Genomic DNA, 13,388 nt, shown 5'->3' with positions numbered 1-13,388 from the left:
TTTAAATAAGAAAACGTTTGGTTATTGAGTTTTTCTTTACAATTACCTAAACTTTTTATTGCAGCTTTAAGGTCTTAAAGAAAAAAAAAAACCATCACATCAAGTGTGTTCACCTGTCAAAGGCAACTTTTACAGCAACCAACACTCTGTACATGTTATTTTTGTGTGCTGCTGCTATGACTGTTTTTAAACACCCTAGTATGGCTGGTCCATTCTAGGGTGAGAATGAGTGTTCAAACTACTCCAAACTAACCATACTAGTAATCAAGACCATTGTAGGCACAGGGGTGATATCACTGTGGTTCAGAAAGGAGCTGTTGTACTGTCTCTCTTTGGTATTTTGACCAAAACATATCAAAGACATTTCACTGAGACCCCAGTGTGCAAACTTGCAAGTTAAAAAGGATAAAGTACAGCTTCTTTAAAAATTAACAACTGACTAAAGCTGCAAAATAATTATAATGATTTTAAGGGTAAAATATTACCCCATATGATATTAAATCTTGATTTAGGAAAAATCTATTTGAATTCATTCAAATTTAATTAATCCAATTTTAATTCATAAAACACGGAGATCAATTTTTAAAAACATTTCCTTTTTTAGTGACAGCAGTGACCTTACTCTCACATGATTAACTGGCGCTCAGCAAGATCTTAGCATATATACATAATTGAAAGGATGCCTGTGTCGCTTCCATCCAAAATCAGCTTCTCTTGCCAAGATAATGCCAAATTTGAATTATTTTAAATAGCACTCATAATAACTTTGTTTCTGGACACCAAATGATAAAATCTCTAAATTTAAGGCTGGAAAACTAACAGAAACTTCATAAATAAGGAGGTTTTGGGGGATTATGTTTACAGCTGTGATAGGGCACCAATGTGTCCAAAATAATGGCATGTCTCGCCGATATAATGCCAAATTCAGATTTTTCATTTACCATTTACCATAGCTTATTACCTCTCACTAACGCTAAGACTGTAGGCTGGCCATGTTCAACAAACACTGAACCTTTGATAATAAAAGGAAGTGATGTCACCACGCACGTACATAATCCCAAAATAAAAACGATATTACACTGGTAAAAGCAGACAATAGTCTTTCGATTATCATATTTCAGAAGTGCATATAGACCCGTGTGATCGCAGATATCTAATGTTGTTGGTCATGTTAACGGGTTCAGTTTTTTTGTTCAGTAGTTATCTGAGAATATCTTAAATATTCACAAAATAAATCTGTACTATTACATTAAAATCTGTAAATGAATCTATAACAAATTAGATTTAATCAAAATCTAATCGAATCAGGCTGTTTGAATTGATTCAGGAAATTAATGATAATGCCCAGCCCCATCTGATTTAGTGGACTATAATTAGAAAGTGGCATGAAAACAAAGAAATTAGAGTACATGTAAGTCAAAATTAAATTTAAGTGATGTATTTTGTGAATATACTTTGCTACATGCACCACTAATATATACATGACAGCAACAGTAACACAAATTTAACAAAATGCTAGTAGCTTGATTTGTAACGACTGGTGATCAAATCCCTTTAAATGGATTCACCACTGACATTACTGACCTCGCAATTAGCTACACTGACTATTAAGTTGCTAAAGACACAACGTGAGGTGTTTTTTGTTTGTTTGTTTTGTCCGTATGAACCGTTTTGTCTCTATTTCACACTAATCACACCATTTTCTTTTTAATGACATTTTTAAATAAGGAATGGGTACGTTTTTAGGCACTAACTCAAGTATGTTTTAATTGCTAGCAAACATACACTGTACTTGTAGCTAGTTGCACAACTTTCTATAACATATTTCAACGTTTGTAAGCCTAACAGTGTGCAACAACTGCCACTTCGATGCTAAATGTTTTAACTGCTTTAATTACAAACCATCTCATGTGAAATGAATGGGGAAATATCTTTAGGAGATGTTTTATTCGTGAGCCCCGGAGTTTAATAAGCTAAAGCTAAAGCTAACTCCAGCTCTACTGTACAGTCTGTGTAGCACTTCCTGGAACTAGCCGGTCGACAAACTAGTTCATATCAATTTTGTATACACCGTTTCACGTTATAACTTTCTGTCAAACAGTAAATCAGCAATGTATATGAGATACATACCAGCTCATTTTGACTGAACGTCTATTCCTGATACACTGGGTAGTAGTACTATCTTCCGAGAACCATCGCTTTCCACCACTTCGCTTAGGCGTTTACAGGAAGTAAACGAAGCTCAGCCGCTCGTGCTTCCTCTTCGGAAGTATTTTTTTCTGCCATTTATATGTTAATAATATAATAGATACATTTTCTTTTATCGATAAACATTTGTATATGACCTTCATTTTTAATAAATTTCTTCATTTTATGTGAGTGTTGTGCATACGCAGTCCTGCATGCGTAGACCGAAATAAACTGAATGCAAGTTATATTTTTCTTTATTCAAGTACTTACATAGAAATAACAAAACAATTGCATTACAACAAACTGAAGTGCCAGGTAAACAGGGGAGCACATCTCCCCATCACAAGGATATAGTAAAATTCATTTCAATATTCGCTCATCATAAAATGACCTTATTATAAGGTAATAAAAAACATTAAATAGGCTAAAGACATCCACAACATTTTTAACAAGGTCCCTTGTTTTCTTTAACAAAAAGCCAACAGAACAGTTATCCAAGTGTGTGTTTCCAGTTGTCTGTTTTGCATTATTGTAAGTTTTGTCCCATTTTACCCAATGTGACTTTTTTCATGCATAATAAAGAAATGAGCACCACCCACAGCATCTGTGGGTAGCACTTTGGAACATTTCCGTGCACATGCAAACATGAGGATATACTGTTAATGAAAGGAAACACAACACAACAGAAAACAGTGAGTATCGACTCCATCTAAACACCAGTGTCACTGTTGAAGACCAAAAAATCCCTGAAGCCACCCTCTAGTACATAAGATGACATGAGTTTCCCATATTATCTACACATTGTCGAAAACTGTTTGTTTGTTTCTTTTTTCTTTTTCTTTTTTCTTTTCTTTCTTTTTTTTTTTTTTTTTTTTTTTTAAGAAAGTCCATGATTACTAATTGCCATAAGTGAGCCAAAGCCCATGGCCTTGCCCATGGCAGTTGTACTGAGACTAAATCAGACAGATACATACAAACGTTAGCACAAGGCTCCCTTCAGCTACAAGCATACAGAGATCACATTTATGATTTGTTGCTCCTGCGGAGCTCCTGTGGAGAATTGTTTTTGATCAGTCAACCCTGCAACCCAATTTGGCACAAAGATGGCAGCTGATGTTGGCTCAAATCCAACATGGAGCAGAGAATGAGACAAATCCTGATTTCAGAACTTTCATCCGCATACTTTTGGCAAATAGAACATAAAATACATCAAATAATAGAATATAAAATATTGGAGAAACATTACTAAAATGGACATGTTTCTGAGTTTAACAAGTCTTTATGGGTATCTATTGCATTCACATATTACACTGAGACCATTGTACAGTTCGTATTGTAATTTAACAGCCAAACCGCATTAAGGAAGTGGGATGGGATGGAGGGGATCATATCAATTTTATGAAATCTACAAAACTGTCACAACACAAAAGTGACAGACACAGTAAGGCTGATGAAATATTGTGTTTGCAAACTTGTAATTACATGTCTTCATTTGGACAGAGAAATAGTTTGGGATAGTCTCCGCCTTTGCATCACTCATAAACCCAGAGCAACACAAACACAGGTTTCTCTTAGAGGACAGCATAACTTTTGGTTAACTAACTCAGAATGATCCAATTTATTGTTTACAATCTAACATTAAACCATCCTTACATTACAGATACACATTTTGGTTTTCTAATCACCTCATGGTCTGTCTTTATTTTGTGCTGGCTTATTAAGATTGTATGTCACAGGATGCTCGCACTTGAGGCTGTTGAAATTTACTCTGGCACTCTCTAATCTAATGTTTGAAAATGAATTATTATGGAGCTAATTATCAGAAGTTATTGATAAAGAAGCTAATGCAACATCTAAATCCAGGAAAGAATGTTAGAAAAATGTTATATTTCCTTTATGTTAATTTGTGTTTTATTTTATAAACAGTTGAATTTCAGTGTCCACCAAGGCAACAGAACTATGTATTTTCATGATTTGTAGTTAGATTTGTAGTGTGAACTTTTAAACTTTTTTAAAAAGGTACTTGGAGGTCTGTTCATTTTACCAGATGAGTTGAGAAAAGACTCTCTGAGGCCAGATTAATTGGAAAATAAGTGGATACTTGCCAGGAAGCTCAGCAGTGAAAACTATTTGTTACAGGAAAGGGAAAGTATGGCCTTCAAAGCTCATTACTGCACGCATTATGTTTTCTGTGGCACCGTTTGTCCAAAATCTTTCCTTTGGCCTTTGCATTTTTCTTTTTTTGCTTTGTCTGCAGAATGGCACAATATATGTTTTTCTCTAGCTGTTAATAGTGGTGATATGAATTCTCTGTAGTCAGAAAGCTCAGCCAGATGTCACAAATCTAGTTAAACAACATGGGAAGAAGCAGGTTTTCTAGATAGTATCCCACTGTGGGGAAAAGGTTATAAGTCCATAAGTCCAAGGTTATATATATATCTATATATATATATATAGATATATATATAATTTTGAGTCACCGTTATGTCAGCCCTGGCAAAGTGCATGCCTCTGTCTACTGTCTTATCAATTCCTTACCCTTGTTTTTCACATTTTTGTCCACATAATTTCACCATTGATGAATTTGGATATTAGATGTAAATGCCATATTATCTTTGCACTCTCTTAATATGATGCAAAACATTGTTTTATAAAACAATCCTTTACAAAAATGTGTGATATTTGTCAGCATTATTATCAGTTTCATAATGTACCTAAATCCAACTGAAGCCATTGACAGAAGTGAGACTATACAAAGTAAGAAAAAATCCAGGTATTTCTTTCCATTAGCACAAAGATAAAAAGATTTAGTGAAAATTATTTGCATGCCCTGTAATGTATTCTGTTTCTTAGATGTTTCGGTCATTTGAATCATTTGGGAGAATTTGTAGAAAATCAAGGGGTTTTATACACAGGGGTAATGTGATATTTGAAATAACTAATATTTCTTTAATGGAGATACACAAAATACACACACACACACACCCACACACACACACACACACAAAGAAAAAAAAAGAAAAAGAAAAAAAGATAAACTACTTAGAAAACACACTAATGCTTCCTTAAAATGGTTTCTTTAAATAGAGATGGTGCCAATGATACTGTTTTTTAAATTTTTCCCCCATAGTGGGAGATTGAACACCTCAGTTGGCACTGCTGCAGAGCTCCAAAAATCTTTGCAATGACTTATGACAACAAATTTTTTTGTATCATAACTACATTATTAAAAGCTTTGAGACACATCCTGCAAAAGCACTCAGTCAATTGAAACTTTGTTTAAGCAGACTTTTGTATTTACATAGTGTGCATAGAGAAATGCACATATATGCACAATTTAATACTGAATTATGGTGCATTTGACATTTGAGTACAAAAGTGAAACGTCTACTGCAGCTACCTGCGTACATATTTGTCTACTGTACAAAAAAAGCAAACAAACAAACAACAAAAAAAACACCTTACAGTAGTTTACAGCTCAGTATCTCTGTGTTAGAAAAAAAATGTAAACATGGATTTAGAGGTTTTTTTTTCTCAATTATTTCTTACCATTTACTGCTCTTCTTTTGGTTTATTAAACCAGGTAGTTTAAGTTTTTTACACTGAAAAGCATAAACAAAGGGCCTCATTCATCTTTATCTCATTTCAACTTAGCTGCTGTTTTTTTCAACCCATTGTTCTTTAAGCAGTTCAGTCTGTCTAACTGTGCTCTTCGTTAATTTGATTTACATGTTGGTGGCGTATGTCATGACAATATTCCATAAAATTGCAAAACTAATATAAACTGAAAGAAATGAACAATATAAGTGACCTTGTTTAAAAAAAAACTGCAAAAACTATAGCTGGTAACACAACATAAAGCACCATATAAAAGAAAGCAACAAAAACACAGTATCTCTCAGTGACTACAAATAAATAAGTATTGGCAAAGGCATCGGTTGCTGCAGGCGTGTTTGTACACGTACCAGGACAAGACATCGTTTTGCTTTTTGTTACCTCGTCAGTGACTACATGTTTAACCAAATTGTGCTATTTAGTAAATTAATGTGATCTTTCTGTTAACTCAAGAACTATGCTAAGCTGATACAACTGTACTGTTGGGTTTGGCAAATATCAGGCACAAATATAAGACCAAGGTTGGCTGCATCACCACAATACATTTGGCACATTCTCATGAGAAAACAACATTAAAAAAAAAAAAAAAAAAAAAAAAAAAAAAATAGACACCTCAACAAAAACAACAAAATCAGACAGTCAAGTGCCACTATTAAGGTATTCATGACGGTACACAACTATAACCAATTGCACTTTTAAACAGCCTAATAAAATTAATGCATACATCTCAGACAGCTAACCCTTTAACTGAGCTTTATTATAATAATATGTTAATCCACCCCTATCATGGAGTCTGGCTTCTTTCCAATAAAGATTTTTTTTGTAAAATGTACATAAGTGTATCCACCTCAAAACCTATAGAAACACAGTGGCCTTTTTTTGACAGAATGTGCTTGAGTGCCCTTCTTTGTATTGACACTGTGTTACAGTAACTGAGGCTCTAAATTGCTTGGAAAAAAAGGAAAGCTGCCTTTCCACTCTTACTTAAACTAAAGGCATCCATCTCAAAATAGAAGGAACTGAAATGAGAGAAGAAAAGAGTCACCTATTTATCTGATAGTGGATTCTTCCTAAGTCTCTTTATGGTGTGTGCCGAGGGTCTAGTCCAAGTTCACGTAGTGACGGTCATGATGTTCCCACTGTTGGCCCCCCACAGGAGCTGGGTGGCGAGCTGTGGCTCCCAGCCGCCCCACTGCTCTTTTCAGCTTGCTTCTTGTCTTTCTGTTTCAGGTGAACCTTTGCATGTCTCTTACGCTCGTCACTTCTGGCAAACTTGCGTCCACAGAACTCACAGGAGAAGGGTTTCTCACCTGTGTGTGTGCGAATGTGGGTGGTCAGATGGTCACTCCGGCTGAAGGAGCGCATGCATATTCGGCACTGGAAGGGTTTGTGACCTGTGTGGATCCGAAGGTGACGTGTGAGCTCGTCTGAGCGGGAGAAGCGTCTGTCACAGTTCTCTGCTGGACAGGCATGCGGCCGTTCATGGACTGGGGTTTTGCTGGGTCGGTTGGGGTACTTCCGAGGACGGATGGGTTTGAGGGTGAGAGTCTGAGGTGGGGGGTGGTGCTGAGGTGGGTGCTGCTGTCCGCCGATGAAACCTGGGTGGATTTGTTGCTTGTCTTTGAATGCTCTTATGGTCTCCAGTGGTGTTATAGGTGGAGGATTGACTCTGATAGGGTCCATGGTCTGGAAGGGCTTGTGCTCCATAACGCCAACTTCCCCTTGATGATGAAAAAGGTTGTAGTCAGGGATCATTGAGAAAAGGCTGCCATCCATATTAGCTTTGGATGTGGAGTGATAGTCATTGCCAGGGTAGGCTAGAGTTGTGCTGGTTGCAGGGCTGTGGTGGAAGGAGACCTGATCTTGGTACAGGTCACTGCAGGTGGAATAGGCAGGCAGTGGTGGACCATATACCTGCTCCATATCTGACGTCTGTCCGCCCATAGTGGCTGCGGAGGATGATGTCTGAGATGTTACTGTTCCGGGGGATGGAGAAACGCCTAAGATCCCTGCACTGACAAGACTGATGATATTGTTGTCAGGGCACCAACCAGAACCCCCAATGCCGCCTGAAGGAGGAGTGTCAAAGGCGAACTTCCCCAGATAGGTGACCGTCTGCCCACTACGGTTGGACTGGAAGCTGGATCCATACTGAATCTCTGAGGTCGCCTTCTCACTCCCCATGCCCAGATCCATGATGTTATCTAGATTAAAGAGAATAAAAACACCGAACATGAGTGAGTCATGCATGAAATCCAATCATATGAGAAGAAAAGTCTGTGAAAGTGATAATGTGGCAAAAGTTGTGAAAAATCAACTTTTTCATGCAAAATAAACTTTAAGTGCCAGTCCTTGGTCTGTTCAAAATGAAACTTTTCTGCATATTACAATAGATGACAAAATACAAAAGAAAAAAAAAACAAAAACAAAAAACAAAAACAGTCCCATACAGTTCATGAAGAAATGTGAGCGCTGTCAGACCTGGAAGTTAAGTGACTGAGTGCTGCATCTGAGAGAGTGGTGTCTCTCTCTCTCGCAGATCCCACAAGCTCTCATAAATCAAGACCTAAACACCCCCTTTGATCCAGTCATTGTGTCCCTTAGGAGGACAGCCAAACTGAATGGCAAGACTTGATGTCTTAACAGCAGGGAGGATTATAAGGCAGATGCCACATCTATCACGCTCAAGAATTCAAGATGAATTTGCAACATAGAACATCTGGAAGGAAAATTTAAGTCATTCTATCCCTTTTTTAAAAAAAATTATTTTATTTGCACACATCTCATACTTTATACACATCAACACACACTCATGTAGATATTTAAATAATTCCAAAGATGCCTTAAAATATCATAAGATGATGTATTAATGTAATGTATTTATTTGCTGGCTTGAAAAATAATTCTTTCTTTATCGAAAGTTAAATTCGACATTTCTTTGCATTTGCAGGGAATTATCCCGAAGTGTTTGCCTTCATTCCGATAACAGCCTCCTGCAATTTGGCTGAAGGCAAATTATGCTGAATGAAACAGAAAAAAAGAGTATTGCACAATATAATCTGACACACAAGATTTACGGGAACACTTATGGCCCCTTTTATTTTTGGACATGCCATTGGGAAAACAAACATCCACTGATATTAATCAAATTTACTCTAAGTGTTTAGTTTTTATAATTTTGAGTGGTATGATTTTAAAATGAAAAGGGGCACTAATTAAATACATTCCATTTTTTGTAGGTCAGCACTGTCACAGTTGTTCCACCTGTTCAATCAGTGCATGTGTTATTTTCATTTGCTCAAACATATTATATCTAAAACATTTGTTTAAAAAAAATCTCACTTTTTATAATGTGAGAAAAAATAAAAACACACACTGTAGTCTGCAACATCGTTTTCTCTAGTTTTATTAATTCTTCTTAAACATCTTTTGTCTGATATCTCATATATTTCATCACTATGTTTACTGAAAAATATAGTCTCATGTCTTCATGTATGTCTTTATTTGTCATTACTATAAAAAATGTCTGACATGGCGCTAGGAAAATAAAAACTCACACCTCTGGGATAAATGATGGAAAATATTTGGTGGTAAATTTGTCTTTCTAAATATATATGCAAAAGAACATCAAATAAAATTATTTCCACATTAATCGTGGTTTCTACATTTAGCTTCTTATTATTTATTTATATATGGCCAGCATTGATGCGTCACATTTACAGGTACAGCTGTAGTCTACAGTGTGTGGTTGATTTAATCTGTGACTGAGTTAAACCAATAAGTCGTCTTTTGGTGCACGCCGCGGACTTCACAAATTATTCTAGTCTAGGCACTATATCAATCACTATATCTGGCCTTCATATTTGTAAAACATACTTTGGGTCATGCGGCCTGTGATTAAACGTGTTGCATAGAGAAAGCAGTCACACACACCTGTTTCAGTCCACTTGGACATATTGATAGAGTTATGAATGAAAGTTATTGTTTACGGAGTTGAGTCCCCTTTGTAAATGCACATGACATGGATCTGAAATCGGAGCCACTGTATTTTCACTACTAAATCTTATAGACCGCAGATTTAATTCAGAAGCCGCGTGCGTTTTGCATGGACTTTAATATTAATTTTTCACAACCATCCGTATCGACACATTTCCTTCAACACATATCAGCGCCGGAGAATAAAAATCATGACAAGAGTTGAAGCTGCTTAAATGTAAGATATCCACTAATGTCTGCAGCTATTACTTTTAAAATGAGTTTTGCTTTATCACGTTCTGTTAAAATTTCTGACATTTCGGCTGCGGACAGCTGAATTCACATAGTGAGAATAGGCTATACCTACATAAAAAAAACAATAGTAATTACAAATTCAACCTTAATTGCAGACTTTTAAATGTGTTCCAAATTTACAGATGATGCTATTACACCTGACCCCGAAAAAGTGTTGGCTATTAGGACTCTGCCTTTATGCGCAGCAGCCAGAGCGCAAACAGGTGCTTCAAGCACGAAGACAACTGTTGCCGTCCTAACAGCGCAGTTTGAACCACTTTCATCAAAGCACGCACACTCAAAAAGTAGCACACATGAAAAAACTTACCTGCATTCATTTGTGAGTAGTGGTTAATAGATTCCGTACTGGTGAAAATATTCATAGACGTCGGGATGTCCTCTTCTGGGTAGAGACTGTCAGGGATCGTGTTTATTAAACTGCTCATGGTAAGAGGGATCTTGTCCGCTAGTTTCCCTGTCATAGCAGTTATGTTCAGTCCGACATTTATGAAGGACAGCGCGCAGGTATCCAAGTAGTTACACAAAAACACCGGGTGTTCTCAAAGAAGAAAACACATGTGCTGATCGGACGTGAAGAAAAAAAAAGAAGAAGAAGAAGAAGAAGAAAAAAAAAAAAAAAAAAAAAGAGAGGTGCAGAGATGGATCCTGTTGCTGTAGCTATCCAAGTATCCCGCGGAGGACGAGCAGCGCCGGTTATCTCCTCCTGTGTGTTCACAGGCTATTGTTGTTATTAATCTGATCACTGTGGAAGCTGACGAGCTGCTTGTGGGGAAATTTGAAGTCTGAATCAATGGAGGAGGAGGAGGTGGTGTTGGGTTGAACAAGAGCTGCTCTACTTGCTCTATTGGAGCTGGATAGGGGACTCCAGCCTGCCCGTATTAAATAGGGGGATGGAACATTTGCGTGACGTAGATGACCATATATGGACATGGGCGCCCAGCGCCAGGCTCTCCGCGCGTCAGTCGGTGGAAACTACAGTGGAGGCAAAAGGCTCCGTGAGAGAGATAAAGTTTACAAAATCGAGATGTCACCTGCAGCTGCGTCCTTCTTCGGACTGAGCTAGCGGTCCCCCCGTCTGTTCTCGTCCTTGTGAAAAACATATAAGTGATTTAGCAGCATCTTATCTTTATTATTCACAGTCCTTGTGATACCTTCAGAAGATTATCAGGCACACAGCGAGCTAGTTAAGCATCTGTGTGTGCGCCCGACTTAAACAAACAGGGTGTTGTGGCTATGCCTGTCACTTATACAAAACACTTGTTTTGCCACAAGTTAGGCCTTTACATTGTACCTATATGGTTGATATTCCATTAACACTGTCAAAATAATTAAAAATTGGCTAAATGAATAAGTACAATGCTGGCTTTCCCCCAAGGCCTCTTGTCCATAAAAGCTCAGTCTGGACAACTTCAGTGTTCTAATTTTTCTCCTGGTGAACTTAAACACACTTCGTGCCGCCCTGTGTTGCAGAATACTGCAAAAAACTCCGTTTAAGCAGCATCAATGTCAAACACACGCAGTAAATTTAAGGAGTTAATCGTTTGTAAATATTGAAAGGCTTTGCACAGGCTTGCTTTGACTTGGAACCCAAGTGACTGGTCGAGTGGAAACTCCAAATAAGGCAGTGTCCGGTCCCGCCCCTTCATGTCTGTATTTGGACATGAGTTCCGGGTGAAGTAGTAGTGGAAAAGTGATCGGAAGCCACAGACGTTTAAAGAGATGACAGTGGACAAAGCGTCATGGCTCGCTTTTACCAACTTGTTAATTTATGAAAAAAAGAAAGAAAGAAAAACAACAATCAAAAAGCTTTAAAAAACCCTGTAGGGTTTACAGGCAAAACTAAGTTAAAAAATATTATATATTCACATATTTACTTGTAAAAATATGAAAAAGTCCTCTGAAATGTTTTCAGAAAATCCTGAATGAAAAGGCAGAGCTTGTACACAGACCTGAGAAATTAATAGTACCTCAATGAAACAGAAGTGTAAACAGAGTGTGTGGGAGAATTAGTCTGAATCATGCTTGGTGTTTAGGGGGCTTACACAAACAGAGCAGCCGCAGCCAGTGATCTTGCGTGTCTCATTACCATGGGCAAGTCCTCCATGTGCTTGTCTTTACAAGTGTCTGCCACTCTAGTACAGCTGAGTGGAATTCTCTCAGGGTGTCTGCTACCATTATCTTTAAGATGAATTTACTTAAATTCAAAATGTTACACTCTCATTACCAGTCAAAAGATATATTCTGTTTTGACATCATCATCCACCTCATACTGACTCATTTCCCAGACATGTTTATTATTTCATATTATGTGTATAAGCCCATGTCAAGCCAAAGTTAAGATTGTCTAATGTCTCATGAGTTGAAAAGTTGCGAGATGGTTTTCTGTGTATGTACTACCAGACCTGTGGTGTAAAATCTCAGAGGTGAAATGATTATACCCTCTGATAATTATTTATACATGCACAATTAAGCACATAAAGCAAGCTTGGTTTGAACCAAATAACAGAAAAGCCTGATCATGTAATGCAAAATAATGGCATGACACACGACCTGGCACATTTCTGATTAAATATTAAAGTGATGACATTACAAGATGTTTTGTTCATCCTGATAAACTGCACAAGTTCGTCAATACACTGGGACACATACATGGAAAAGGGTTTTGTGTCTGTGGATGCAAACCAATGAGAGAATCCCCTAAGCCATCGTTCAAGACTTACTGTACTAAAGTGTCTTACCTTAGGGGAAGAGTTCGTGTGCCTCTGCAGTTGGAAAGTTGGCCAGCCCAGTTGGAACACTTACCTGTTGCAGGCCATTTCCTCGACTGTGAGATGGGTCACATGGGAAAGGCCTGCAGTGTTTGTTAAAGCTTATGGTGCGAGATCTCTCTGACAGCAGCACCTGGCTCTTTTGCATATGGGAATTCCATGGAAGCATAGGCTCATTTAAATAAAAAACAGTGGAAATGTCACATGCATTGTGGAAGTATAGTCAAATTAGTTTAGTCTTTTTTCCACATTCAGTGGGGAAGTCTAAAATTGATCCATGTTGTTAGTCAAAGAGCTATTTTCAGTTTCTGTTTTCCTATTTAAAGCAAATGCTCATACTGTTATTATGACTGTGTATCCTGTACTTTCTATGACAATGTATCACTGTATGGTTCAAGTTTAAACAGCTTATAAAGACACGTAAATAGGTGTATAGTCTAAAGCATAGCCTTTTACCACAGTTGAATTATGGCTGAAGATCTCAAATCTTAAAATTGGAGGAGTTCATGCCCATTTTATGAACTT

General features: G+C 37.4%; 2 protein-coding genes across 2 annotated transcripts in view; both read right to left on the bottom strand.

Annotated features, from left to right (window-relative positions):
* The window catches only part of bin3 (bridging integrator 3), a 35,286-nt gene extending 33,044 nt beyond the window's left edge, over window positions 1–2,242 (bottom strand). Inside the window, exon 1 of the mRNA XM_041999168.1 lies at window positions 2,131–2,242. Within this exon, the coding sequence (XP_041855102.1) occupies window positions 2,131–2,138 (8 nt within the window). The 5' untranslated portion in view covers window positions 2,139–2,242. The remainder of the gene's footprint in view (window positions 1–2,130) is intronic.
* A 3,065-nt stretch (window positions 2,243–5,307) lies between these two features.
* Window positions 5,308–10,925, bottom strand: egr3 (early growth response 3). The gene is made up of 2 exons (XM_042000515.1): window positions 10,403–10,925; window positions 5,308–8,009 (listed from the first exon to the last, which is right to left on the bottom strand). Exons 1-2 carry the CDS (start codon window positions 10,554–10,556, stop codon window positions 6,931–6,933), a joined length of 1,233 nt encoding a protein of 410 aa, XP_041856449.1. The 5' UTR covers window positions 10,557–10,925; the 3' UTR covers window positions 5,308–6,930.
* Between the last annotated feature and the right edge of the window lie 2,463 nt (window positions 10,926–13,388).

The sequence above is a fragment of the Melanotaenia boesemani genome, chromosome 11 (genome assembly GCF_017639745.1).
Source record: "Melanotaenia boesemani isolate fMelBoe1 chromosome 11, fMelBoe1.pri, whole genome shotgun sequence".
Taxonomy (NCBI): domain Eukaryota; kingdom Metazoa; phylum Chordata; class Actinopteri; order Atheriniformes; family Melanotaeniidae; genus Melanotaenia; species Melanotaenia boesemani.
This window is presented reverse-complemented; position numbering and strand designations above follow the sequence as displayed.

Excerpts from the sequence above, each read along its gene's own strand:
- egr3 (XM_042000515.1), bottom strand. The coding sequence starts at position 10,556 with ATGACAGGGAAACTAGCGGACAAGATCCCTCTTACCATGAGCAGTTTA. Across the intron at positions 8,010-10,402 it reads CTACTCACAAATGAATGCAG|ATAACATCATGGATCTGGGC; the intron begins GTAAGTTTTTTC and ends TCTTTAATCTAG.